The sequence below is a fragment of the Oppia nitens genome, unplaced genomic scaffold, assembly GCF_028296485.1.
Source record: "Oppia nitens isolate AA-2021 unplaced genomic scaffold, nextdenovo-longstitch-racon4-pilon3 scaffold7_pilon_pilon_pilon, whole genome shotgun sequence".
Taxonomy (NCBI): domain Eukaryota; kingdom Metazoa; phylum Arthropoda; class Arachnida; order Sarcoptiformes; family Oppiidae; genus Oppia; species Oppia nitens.
Genome location: NW_026533251.1, coordinates 2058212 through 2071550, shown reverse-complemented (window position 1 = coordinate 2071550; position 13339 = coordinate 2058212). Strand labels below are relative to the sequence as shown.

The 13339-nt window shown below is 24.5% G+C and overlaps 3 protein-coding genes across 3 annotated transcripts; 1 reads left to right on the top strand and 2 right to left on the bottom strand.

Annotated features, from left to right (window-relative positions):
* Window positions 1-2319: 2319 nt before the first annotated feature.
* LOC128963549 (ATP-binding cassette sub-family G member 1-like) lies at window positions 2320-4938 on the top strand. Its single transcript, XM_054310064.1, has 4 exons — window positions 2320-2330; window positions 2465-2653; window positions 3184-4858; window positions 4903-4938. Exons 1-4 carry the CDS (start codon window positions 2320-2322, stop codon window positions 4936-4938), a joined length of 1911 nt encoding a protein of 636 aa, XP_054166039.1.
* A 927-nt stretch (window positions 4939-5865) lies between these two features.
* On the bottom strand, window positions 5866-11632 carry LOC128963548 (nose resistant to fluoxetine protein 6-like). The gene is made up of 9 exons (XM_054310063.1): window positions 11508-11632; window positions 9547-9932; window positions 8418-8789; window positions 8259-8358; window positions 7815-8195; window positions 7479-7755; window positions 6615-7134; window positions 6210-6352; window positions 5866-6138 (listed from the first exon to the last, which is right to left on the bottom strand). The coding sequence occupies exons 1-9, from the start codon at window positions 11630-11632 to the stop codon at window positions 5866-5868; spliced, it is 2577 nt and encodes an 858-aa protein (XP_054166038.1).
* Window positions 11460-12136, bottom strand: LOC128963373 (uncharacterized). The gene has a single exon (XM_054309875.1). The coding sequence runs from the start codon at window positions 12014-12016 to the stop codon at window positions 11666-11668; it is 351 nt and encodes a 116-aa protein (XP_054165850.1). The 5' UTR covers window positions 12017-12136; the 3' UTR covers window positions 11460-11665.
* Between the last annotated feature and the right edge of the window lie 1203 nt (window positions 12137-13339).

Sequence of the window (13339 nt, the reverse complement as noted above, 5' to 3'; positions counted from 1 at the left end):
CACTTTCGGTCAAAAAAGGTATACATATGTATATGAGTATAATATTACTCTATTGATTAGAGTCTTAAAAATATCACACAAAAGTCAAACAATTGACTACGAGTTATACAAATAGTATATTAAATTTGATTAAAAAATATAATTAATTACAAATCGCAAAACATACATAACTTTAATATTAGAAAATAACTGAATGTTTACTATAAAAAGTAATATTGTAATGTTAAATTAGTATTAAATTAGTGTTAAATTAGTGTTAAATTAGTGTTAAATTAGTGTTAAATTAGTGTAAATTAGTGTTAAATTATGTTATGATATTACTTAAGTTAACTATATTATTTTAATCAATTCATCAAATTTAAAATATTCTCATAGATTTTATAGCTGTTTTGGTCTCAATGTTGAATGTATACATGTTTGTCATCATTAAAATATTTATTTATTTATAAATATTAATCTAATTGTTATAAATAAATATTGACAGTATTGTCAATAAGTGACAACTTTTTATTAAATGTCTAACATATATAACAACAAATTTTAATAATATGAATTAAAATAAATTTATATAAAGTAAAACTCGTGAGAATGATAGAAAGCATTGCCATTAAATATTTGGCATAAATTGGTTGATTAGTTTATCATTTAGTTTATATAGTCATAGCGGTTATACGGCAATACCATAAAAACATAACCGGATCAGTTCATACTTTAAGATCCAAATTTACTATAATATATTCCTCACCGTATAGTCTGTATTCTTATTCCTGACATAGTCTTAAAATGCCGCCATCTTTGATATTTGAAACTAAAATTAGTTCAATAATAGACAGACAGACAGACAGACAGACAGACAGACAGACAGACAGAAAGAAACTCTTACAAGAAAACTTTTTCAAATGATAAGTTCACTAATAATGGAAATTTTTTAATAAAATAATTTTATATTAAAAATGTTTAATTATTAAATATTAGCATTTAAATTGGAAAGTAAACTGGAAGATTTTTGTTGTTTAAAAAACTACGGTAACAATATCCTTGACCACCAAATTAATGATTTTTTAATTTAGTATTTAACTAAACAGTAATTTATATACAGATATAGATCCGAAGGTAAAATTAATTAATATATATATATATATATATATCATATATTTAATACGATACGTGGGAACCAACTAATTATGAATACCTATCTCTTACCCTGAAATACTATAAGTGATTCACGAATTAAGTAAAAAGTATATAAAGTATATGTCTTTTGTTTAGATATTACTATTGAATTGTAAAATATGTTTTTTTATTGTTATTAAAAATAATTATAATTAATATTGATAAGTGTAATGCACTACTTGTGAATAAATATTGATTACTCATATATCTCAAGAATATTTTTTGCTCAATAAAATATATAATTATTTTACAGTAATAATAATAATAATGAATTGTTCAATTGTTATATTTTAATTTTTATAACTGTATAAAAAATAAACAGTTTGGCAACTGTTTCAACATAAAGTTTATTGGCTGTGAATGAATTGCTGTATTATAGAGATGTTTATTTAAATTATATATGATATTATAATTTTTATATAAAATGATTATAAAAATATGTGTACTTAAGATTCATTGTACAATGATTGTGCTATTACTTGATATAGTTTGTTAGTTATCAATATTAAAATATGCACAATTTTGTTTTATGTCATAACTTCAATAAGGATCATATTATATTCATATATATAAAAATGTATATTTAAAACAAAAACAACAAACTGTGTTAATCTTATTAATTATAAGACTTAATTAAACTCTGAATCCCTTTCCTCACGTATAGCTGTCCTTCAAAACTGTATTAATCCTTCATAAATATTTTGTATTATAATTTATAAATAGCAATACAAATATTATTATTATTAAAAACTGGTTTCACTTTCATAAAATGATTTTAAGTTACGGCTCAAGTATTTTTTATAAATGTTTTCACAATAAAACTGATGATATATTAACATCACATGTAAACCATTGATATATACAGTATATCTATAAAAGTAAGCATTTGGTTAAAACTTGTTTTTTGATAACTATTTGGTGGTCGTTGTCAAGAGTCTTGAACTCTTGTTTACAGACTTTCTAAACTATTTGATTACTATATAAACTAAAAGAGTTATTAAAATTTGTCTTTCATTGTCATTATCACGGATTTTCATTAATTGTTTTACAGATCAAGTAATAAATTTTTTATTGTTTTTAAATAATAATAATAATTTATGGCTCTTAAATCTGAAATTGAGCCTATGCTTAACCAAGATATTAATAATGATAAGATTGTAATTAATATAAACAATAATAAAGATGACAATACTATTAAAACTATTAATAATTCAAATACCCTAACAATTAATTCACAAATTGAATTAATTTGGCAAAACCTATCATATTCTGTGAATAATCAATCGAAAAGTCGTTTTTCATTACTTCAAACTAAATCAAAATCACGACAAATAATTCAAAATTTGAGTGGAAATATTAGATCCGGACAGTTGACCGCATTTCTCGGGCCTAACGGCGCCGGGAAAAGCACTCTCTTGAAGTGTTTGGCAGGAAAAAGAAAGTCTGGACTTTCTGGTCGTATATTTGTTACATATAATGGGTATGTATTTAATCTTCATTTATTCATCACTTATATCAAGAGTTTCAAAAACTAAATATTAAGTGATGTTGATATTGATTTGATAGACTATATAAGTTATGGTATAAATATAAAATAAATCAATTTTCTACTTTTATAAAAGCAATTATTAGTAAGGAATCATATATTCTATACAAATTTCATTGATATAAACTTATATATATAACATATATATATTTATATAGTTTTCTTAATTTTTAACTGTTGTAAATACAGTACATTATCAATACTTCATAGATAATTATTATAAGTTAGTATTTGCTATTAAAAATAAATTCAGTACAATAATGAATTTTTTAAATCCAAATTTGAAACAACCATTATTACTGATATATTATACATGCATTATTATAATACAAATATGGTATAATACAGTATTCTACGTTAGTATAGAGTCTATACTATAGACATTAGGATAATATGATTGTATATAAATACTTTATAACTAAATTCTTAAAACTTGATATTAAATTATTATTGTTTTATTACAGATGCAAACCTCGCATAACGTTTTCTTATTATTCACAAAACGATGTCTTTAATGAATTACTGACTGTTGAGGAATCTATTGTTTATGCCTCACAATTAAAGTTTACCTCAAAAATTAAAGCATTATTCAATGATAATAAAATCAAACAAAACTCATTGTTATCGCTCACTAATCAATCCACACATCGATTAAAAGCTGAGAAACTCATTGAAGATTTGCATCTAAAGAAATGCTCTAAAACTGTGGTCAATCATTGCAGTGGAGGTCAGAGAAGAAGACTATCCATTGCATTGGAACTGATATTCTCTCCGACGATCCTATTGCTCGATGAGCCGACCAGTGGTTTAGACTCATTGTCTACTTTACAATCTATTGAATTACTCAAGAAGTGGTCTAACAGAAAATCTAAACCTATGATCATAGCTATGGTTATACATCAACCAAATGCTAAATTGCTTTCATATTTTGACAATCTATACATTATATCAAGTACTGGACAATGCATTTATGAGGGAACTACTGTCAAATTAATAGATCATATGTCTAACTTTAACCTCCAGTGCCCGAAGTTTTACAATCCATCCGATTTTGCTATAGAAGTGGCCAGTGGTGACTTGGGATTAGACGCAATACATATGTTGGCTGAATTTCAAAGACAACATTTCAAAGATAACCTAAATAATACTAATTGTATTGAAATGACAAAAGTTATTAAAGAGACTCAAAGACATACTTTTGGTGATCAGCTTTGGACGACTTGGATATTAACAAAGAGATGCTTTAAAATTAATTTAAGGGATCGGAAACAATATTTCCTACAATTTAATTGTGTATTATTTATGCTCTTATTGTTATATATTCTTCATTTGGATAACAAAGTTGGTATAAATGATGGTTGCATTCAAAAGCCAAGCGTTGATTATATTAAGAGTCTTCAAGTCTTTGATTTTCTAAACTCAACGACCAGTACTTTCCCCAACTGGGCCTTCATTTTCTATTCGTCTATATTTATGGTATTTATATCAATGTTACCGACATTGTTGTCATTCCCTCTGGAAGTGTCCATCTTTTGCAAAGAACATTCAAATGGTTGGTATTCAATGAGTTCATATTTTTTGGCCAAAAATATAGCAGAAATTCCACAAAACATTATATTTCCGCTAATTTATTGTATCGGTTCGTACATAATAACTGAACAAATACTGGATCCGATCAGATTCATTGGTTTCATTACAATAATGATTTTATTATCATTTTTGACACAAGGACTCGGATTTTTCATATCAGCTTTATTTGTGAACAATATAATAGCCTCGACAGTGATCGGTGCTGTTGTTAATATTCCTCTTTTATTATTTGCCGGATTACTAATCAAAATCCAATCAATTCCGCATTTTTTGCGTCCTTTTACATACATATCTTATTTTAGATTAACATTTGAATCAATAATGATTTTTATCTATGGCTTTGATCGCTGCCAACCCATTGAAAGACTCACAATTCAAAGTATTAAACAAGATTTTGGAGACCATATAATACCAATTGTTAAGTGTGTCTATGATTATGATTCAGATCTCGTCGATAACATGACTCTCGCTATCGATTACTTCAATGAAATGATAGATAAAAGCAATTCATTTGCTTTATTAGCATTTGAATACAAAGATAGTGATATTGTATTTAATATAATATTTCTTGTTATTTATATAATTATATTAAGAATATGTGCTTATTTTGTATTAGTTTGGAGAATTAAATCTAATTAATATAATTTATTTTTATAATGTGACTGACCAGGGACCATTTTTTAACTTATACAGTATACAAAATTCTATGGTTCTTATAAATAAATATATTCACTTATTATTTAAACATCGATATATAAATAGCATTTAAATATATATTATTTCTTCTAATTAACATTTTATAAAAATTACTCAATTATTATATAAATTTTTGACAATTTTTAGATAAATTTTCAATGATTTATATCGTTAAAATTTTATGCATATTTCACTACATTTAGTATAATAAAATTATTTTCATAAAATTATAATTTTAAATTTGATCATGATGCAATGCAAAATCAAAAAATATCTTAAGTCATTTGAAAAATATTATTTTATAAGTTATATTTAAAAAATATTTTTTATTAACTATCAATAAATTGATTTAGTTTATAACTAACTTTTTAAAAATTATCTATATTTCATGTATGATTCAATTTATAATTATTATTTAGTATTTTATAATTATTTAATCAAATTTAAAATTGCATTTATTTTATTTTCAATTTAATTTAATGCAATTTAAGTTTGAAATTACACATAAATAGACAATAAATAAAATAAATAAACTGTTTTTAAAAATTTTATTAACTAATTAAAGTGTTCATTTTTATAGTTTTATAAAATCATTATTTATAAATATTAAATTTAATAAATTAAAAAAAAGGATATTTATTTATATCATTATGTAAGTGATATTTTCAAAGTTATAATAGTTCAAATTTAAATAATCATACATACAGTATATTGAATATAATAAAACATATAAAAAGCTCATCAAATATGTGAATGCATTTTAGTAATACAGTAAGTTTGTAATTAAATTATTGTAAACAAACATAAGAAAACTAAATAAATATTAAAAAGTTACATATTTTTATATAATCAAAATTCAATCAAAGTTTGCTTAATTCACTCATTTTGTTGACATTTCCGTTAACACTGATTGTAAGTTTACTGACATTAATGTAAGTATTTAGGTCTTTAACTTTCGGATTATTATTATTAGCGAGTGATGACTCAAATTGTTGTTTTTTATCGTTAGACACAACAACTGGTTTTCGATCATATATTACCCGAAATATATTAGAAAGTGGGGCTTCAATTAGTATGTAGAAAATATAGGCAATTATGACATTACACATGAGATCAATAACTATATATCTCCACTGTTGGACAATAGAAAATTATTTAGATATTAATATAATATGATTGTGAACTCAAATTTAAATATTCATACCATTGTCCTATCATTTGATACGTGTGTATATTTAATATCAAATATTCTGTGACCAATTACAAGAAAATGCAATAAATAAATACCAAATGATAGTCTGGCCAGAGGTCGGAATCCACTCCATGATAATATCATATTTAGGTAATCTAAAAATATATATAATTTATAATTAATTTATTGCTATTTCAACAATTTTTTGATTGAATTTTTGCGATATAATCTCAATAGCAATCAGTTTCCTCAATGAAACAAATTGACATTAGACTATATTACTTTAAAACACTGTAAATTTACTATTCAATTGATAAACACAGTGCCATTTGCCTAAATATCAATGCCATTTCATCTAAATCTGATATTTTATATATAAGATAATAATTAAAAACAATGAATATTTTTAGTACTTACATCCCCTTCCACTGCAAATTGCAAATAAAATCCACGAAAAGCTGATCGCAAATATAAACTTTCCTAATGTATGCCAAAGTAGTGCACTAATAACTGGTTCAGTGAGACCGGGGCCCCAGAAACTTGCTTGCCATACATATACTGATATAATGCCAATTATGGATCCAATCCAACAAAGTCTAACCTGATTGACACTCATACTGATCCCTTTCTTCATTATGAAACCGGTGGCGATACCAATAAAATAGCTATGAATTTGGACATTTGGATATGTGTGGTACCAATTGATTGAGTCATTAGCGTTTGCACTTAACAATTTTGCGCCATGGATTAGGATCTGGAGATATGGTTTCACACCTAATATAAAATATGGCAAAACTGCTGCTATGTTTGTAACAATTAGTGCTCCGATGAGTACTTGTTTGCCGAGGTTTGGTCGTCGCCAATACAATAATATAAATGCCGGCGATATTATCAAAAATTGCATTAATGCAGACAAAAACCAAAGAGGAAGATTGCACTAAAATTTATTAAAATGTATTAATTATTATTTTATAATTTAAGTTTAATAATAGCCGGTGGTATGTAAATAAAAATAAAATATTTTATCTTAGTATCTTATTAACCTTAATAATTATATTCATGTATTATTTAAATATTATAAAACAAATAAATAAATAGCCATGAATAGCATAGCAAATATATTACTGTTTTTTCATTCAGATATATCAATATACAATCGGAAATTACTAAACAAATAATTTAATCTAAATATTTTCATAGTATTCAATATTTCATAAAAGTTATGTATTTTATAATATAAATTATATATATATATATTTATTTATGAATTAATTAATATACCGTTTCGTGAAATGTTTCGATTCTGAATTCATAAAAATTATTAAGAAATGTCAAAATCCTGAACAGTTGGGATGGATTCTTACATCCATCGTTGTATTGAACGGCATAATACCAAAATGGTCCCTCACCGGTGAATCGGAACAAATAAAAGAATAATAAAGAACTAAATCCAAGTATTGTAAATCTTAACCATTGCTGTACAATAAATTGAAAATAATTGAAACGACCATTAGTTTTGTCCAGTTTTCTCAACAATCCATAAGATATCAAAAATCCGCTATTAATTTCAAATGGCAAGTGTTAGCAAATATCATTACAAGTATCCAAACAACATACCTGAGCGAGTATAAGGCGTCAACCATTAACGGATTTCTTGCAAACCAATATCTTTTATCAACAAACATACGGGGAATCACTACAGTTAACAAACTCTTCAATGTAACCAATCCTAAAGTGGTGGCAGCAATGTATAGATGAGCTATAAATACATAAACAATCAAAAGAAGACGAATTGTGTCCAACGCCTGCCAATTGCCGTTTGTATCGGCAAACAGAGCACTAGTATTACGAATCAAAGAAAATGAAGTCAACAGTTGTTCTTTGTTTGTATCAATTAAATCATCTTTTGTTTGAGGAATTGTAGATCTATTATAATTGGTATACACCTCAGCAAAAGTACTCGTTATGACAAATAATATCGATAATGAAAATATTGTTCTGTTAACAAACAAAAATTTAAATAAATAAAATGTAATATAAATCAATTGTATGACTGCTAACATTGCAAACTTTTCAAAGCTATCGAGTACTACGGGTGCATCTCTGACCACACAACTGGGTTTATCAATTTCAACCGGCAACTTTGTGATTGGCTCAAATACTAATAATTAAACAACAATTTAATTATTTATTAATGGTATAAATATACTATAAAATTACATTTATTGATGACATCCTCAATCTCTGTTGAAGTACATGTATTGGGAATACATATTCCCATCCGATATATAGTACCGCTAACTATATTTAAAGTCTCGACAATAGTTCTAAGCGTAAGCTTTTGTAAATCTATATCATATGCTTTGAATTTATCATTTAATTTGATTTCTTCATCCAAATTGTTATCATCACTGATATTATCCAATTTAGGATACGGTAGTATCACTTTCATCATACAATACTGTCCTCTAATTTGTGTCTCTTTATCATCGACAGGACTTTTCACATCCAGACACTCGTCATACTCTCCAAAGTCAGCCAACACTCCCTCAGCAAAGCCAGAGGGCGGGAAACTTCCCATTGCATCCAACACTGTAATTCAAGTTTCATATTTGTTATATATTTACATTATTTGCTTAGTTTATGGCAATATTATTCAAATTATATCAAATAAAAATATTAATGTATATTTTACAATCCATTTTTGATTAAATGTTTAATTAAACAAGGCTAATTATTAAAGAAGTTTAATTTAAAAATAACTAATCATATGTAATACAAATAAATATATTAATTTTAGATATGCAGTATATATCTTATATATAAAAAGGTCATAAAAACAATTTTTAAAATTAACAGATTATTGATTTTAAGATTAAAATATACAATAATTGTATTATTGATTACTTAGTGCTCTAATGATTTTGAATGTCATACTTTGATAAACATCGAGATTAAAGTCAATATCAATGTCAATATTTTCATATTAATCCATACGCTATATATTATACAATATATTATAAATTCAATAAATGAGTGCATTTTTAATACTGTAGTACTATGTGATTGAAAAAAATGGAATTTTTATAAATTTTAATTTTATTTTATTGGACTTAAAATAAACTTAAAAAACATAATTAATTAATGTCAAAAATATATAAAATTGCTATTAATAAATTCATTAGTTAAACATTCGCATTAGAAAAATTATTTTATTTATTTTGAATTATTTAAAACTATTAGATTTTATAAAAGCAATTATTAATAATAGTGTTAGAAGTTGTTATTGTGGACAACTAATAATAAATTAAAATAATCACTGATTTGGTTATTGATTAAAATAACTTACTTTTAATGGCCCAAAACTCTGTATTACGAATTGATTTAAATACTTTTACTAAAGATGTCATACATTGCGATGAAATTTTGAAATCAATTTCCGACAAGAATTCAATTGCTTTATATTTTTCGCGTTCATTAAATACAAACAGATTTGACAAAAGGGTTTTAACATTGTTAAGCACAGCAAATGTCTCATTAATATGTTTGACATTTTTTGTTAGATTTACATCCCGACCCTCGGAGTGAAGTTTACTTATCTTATCAATAAAACTTTGACTCTCACATCCATTATCTTCTTCATCTTCATCTCCATCAGTATCACCACTGCTATCATAATCATAATCACTCGTTGTATTTAAGTTATTATTATTATTGTCATTACTGTCTGTTTCACTTTTATAACAATTAATGTGATGAACACAAAAAATAAAATAAGTTAATAATAAAATTAAAAATAATTTTAATGATAACTTTTTAATAATCATAATAAAGCTTTAAAAAAGTAAATCAAATATAAGATCAAAAGTTTAAATAAAGCATTTGTGAAAATTGAAAGTCAGAATCAGTGAAAGTGTCTCATAATTTTTTGCTAAACAGGTATATATATATATATATGTTAATATTTTATTGGGACTGGAAGTGCTTCATAATCAGCATCACTAATATAATTTAAATTTGATGTTAAGCTAAACATTTAGTGTTCAAATGGGAGGATTGATCTCTATCTAATTCAAGGCTATAAGTCATTTCTCCCAAAACATCCACAAAAAACAGCGACAAAAAGCCAAACTTGTTTGAGACACAAATTTCATGGATTTTTTAAGGAGGGAACTGTGGATCATAAATGGCTTATTGCTTCATACAGTATATTGATGTTATAGTATTACAATTATATCAAATTAATCTTATAGTTAGACTCTTTGTCTAATATCTATTACAATATAAACTTACTTTTATGTTAATATAATACTATACAAAAATATTAAATACTATACAATAAGCGAAATAACATTGATATGCAATGAGATGAAAGGTCGCAACAATAAAACTTTTATTGTTTAAAATCTTTATACTATAAAATAATCTTTAATAAGTTAATCTAAAATCGAAATTGTGAATATAATTTTATTACTTATTATTTTATTTTTTAGACTTTAATGACATTGAAGTTTGTCATTAAATAAAAATTACTGTAATATATGGGCCAATATTATTGGTATATACCGTATATTTACATTATAATGTAAACCTATAATAAAAAATTGCTATAATTAAAATGTTTATAAGTTTATAAATTTTTTATCATATCATATATCATTGTAGACAACCTATAACATAAAAATAAACTAATATTTATATTATTATGTCAATTATATTGTACATTATAAATAATCTTGAAAAATTTACCAAAACATAAATATTTATTTATATAATTTTTAAATCTAATAAAATTTTTATTAAAATAATTTGTGAATTATTACTATTTATAAATTAAACTAATTTTAATAAAAATATAAAACAAAACATAAAATACTGTATAAATATCTCATTTGTATCTCATAATTACAATGTATTTAATTTAAATATTTCAATAAATATTTTTAAAAATGATACATAAAAATAAATCTTTTGATATATAATAAATTATCTAATATTTATAAATTTAAACAATATAAATATTATTTTATAACAAAATAAAATTACTACAGATTATATACAGTAATTACTATAAATATTTAGTTTTTAAATATAGAAAATATTGAATAATAAAAGTTGTAAATTAAAACAATAAATTAATTTATACTAAAAATATAGTAAAATAAAGTAAAACATAATTAAATTAATACTTATATTACTTAAGAAAAATACAAAATAAAACAAAAATGAGTTTTCATATGTTTATAAAGAAATTAAGGATTGGATTGATGTCTACCAATGATGTGATCCCTGTGCGGAAAGCGGCCAAACTCGGCAATCAGGTCATGATATTTTTGGGCCCAATATAAGTGTGATTTATCGGCCAATTGTGAAAACAGTTTGAGAGACATCTTCTGGTCAGACAAGTTCTCCGAGTGATTGAATGGTGAATACATATATCTCTTGCATATATCGGGCAAACTCTTGTCCTAACCGTTCTCTACGGCTCTCTTGGCCACTGATAATGCCATTGAGTCTGTCATAAAAGCCTCGGGTCGGTTACGATAGATATTTCTGGGCGTTTGATCCAAAAGTAAAATCAGTGCCAAAGCTCCGTCAGATCCAAAGTTGATCCAGTTATCCAACTGTCCATTTGTGGCCAATTCATAGTATTTGGCCAAATGTTGTGACACTAATTGGTCATCCGATGGACTGCTTGCGTACCAAAAACATTTGGGCTGAAGATAGTCTTTATCTGATTTACAGCCAAACCAAAAGTTTAATACTTTGTTGATATCTGTTTCGGGATTTGAATTCATAGTGTAATCATCGATAATCATCACTAAAACATTTCCAATCAATTGATTCAAATGATTAATACAAACAAATGGTAACCAAATTGTGGTTAATGTTTGACATTACATGTCATTAATTGGTAAACATTTTGAGATATTATTTAACTATTTATAAAAATATTGTTTTTTTTAACTTTATTAACAAATCAATTGAAATAAAACGTTATTTATGAACAATTGAAAGCAATACAAATTAATAGTGTCTTGATTTCCAACTAAAAAAATTATTTTGTCGGTTTAACGCTTATAACTGGGACTTAGTATGTCCACCGAAGTTGACCAGTGGACGCTATTTCCGAAATTTTATTATAACTATAAATAACTATTTGTTAGGTTAGCAACTATAAAAACTTATAAATAACTATTTCAGTTATTTTGAAAAATATAAGCATTAAATTGTAAAATATTGCTCAAATATATGTAAAAACAAAAAGTAATAGTTATATAAATTATATAAAATGTGTAAACTGTTATCAACTGTTAATTACTTTTTTAACAATAGAAATATTTAGTTTATTTATATAAATCATTTTTGTAAATATGCTGAAAACAAGTGAATTATATATCATTTGAAATATTTATAAGAAAATAAATAACTATTTCAATAACTATTTGGCTTTTTTAGCAACTATATACAACTATTTAATACAGTTTAAATAACTATTTTAACAACTATTTGACGTTTTTTTAGCAACTATTATAACAATTATTTAATAGAGTATAAAAAATTATTAATCAATACACTACAAATTAACAATAAATTTATTATTAAATAATATACAGTTTATATAAATAATTAATATTTAATACATTATTGTATTTAATATCGATAATAAATTATGAAAAATATTAATCATAAAAGATATTATTTTATTTATGCTAAAAGAAAATTAAATGAGTATTAATAATAATAATAAGTTATTTTATTATTATTATTATTATTTTACATGGATTTTAAGTATTTAAAAGAATATTGTCGTCAATTATATATTACAAATTTAAAGTATTTAATTTTAGTATAATACCTGTATATTTTCAAAAAAAACTTGAAAAGTTTTGTTTTCTGAAATCTATATGAGCCTTTTTAGTGTGTGTGTGTGTGTGTGTATGTGTGTGTGTGTGTGTGTGTGTGTGTGTGTGTGTGTGTGTGTGTGTGTGTGTGTGTGTGTGTGTGTGTGTGTGTGTGAATGTATGTGTGTGTGTAGCATTTCATTTTGCGAATTTTGAAATTCTGATTTCAGATTCTGTTCTACTAATAATGTATTGAAAAGTTGTATCAAAATTTTGATATCTCTTCGGGAACATAGA

What these genes read in the sequence shown, in the direction of transcription:
- LOC128963548 (XM_054310063.1), bottom strand. Translation starts at nt 11,632, where the DNA reads ATGTATTCACCATTCAATCACTCGGAGAACTTGTCTGACCAGAAGATG. An exon ending in GACGCCTTATACTCGCTCAG is followed by an intron (nt 7,756 to 7,814) that starts GTATGTTGTTTG and finishes TGAAATTAATAG; the next exon opens with CGGATTTTTGATATCTTATG. An exon ending in TATCAAATGATAGGACAATG is followed by an intron (nt 6,139 to 6,209) that starts GTATGAATATTT and finishes ATTGTCCAACAG; the next exon opens with TGGAGATATATAGTTATTGA.
- LOC128963549 (XM_054310064.1), top strand. An exon ending in ATATTTGTTACATATAATGG is followed by an intron (nt 2,654 to 3,183) that starts GTATGTATTTAA and finishes GTTTTATTACAG; the next exon opens with ATGCAAACCTCGCATAACGT. An exon ending in AATACAAAGATAGTGATATT is followed by an intron (nt 4,859 to 4,902) that starts GTATTTAATATA and finishes AATTATATTAAG; the next exon opens with AATATGTGCTTATTTTGTAT.
- LOC128963373 (XM_054309875.1), bottom strand. Translation starts at nt 12,016, where the DNA reads ATGATTATCGATGATTACACTATGAATTCAAATCCCGAAACAGATATC.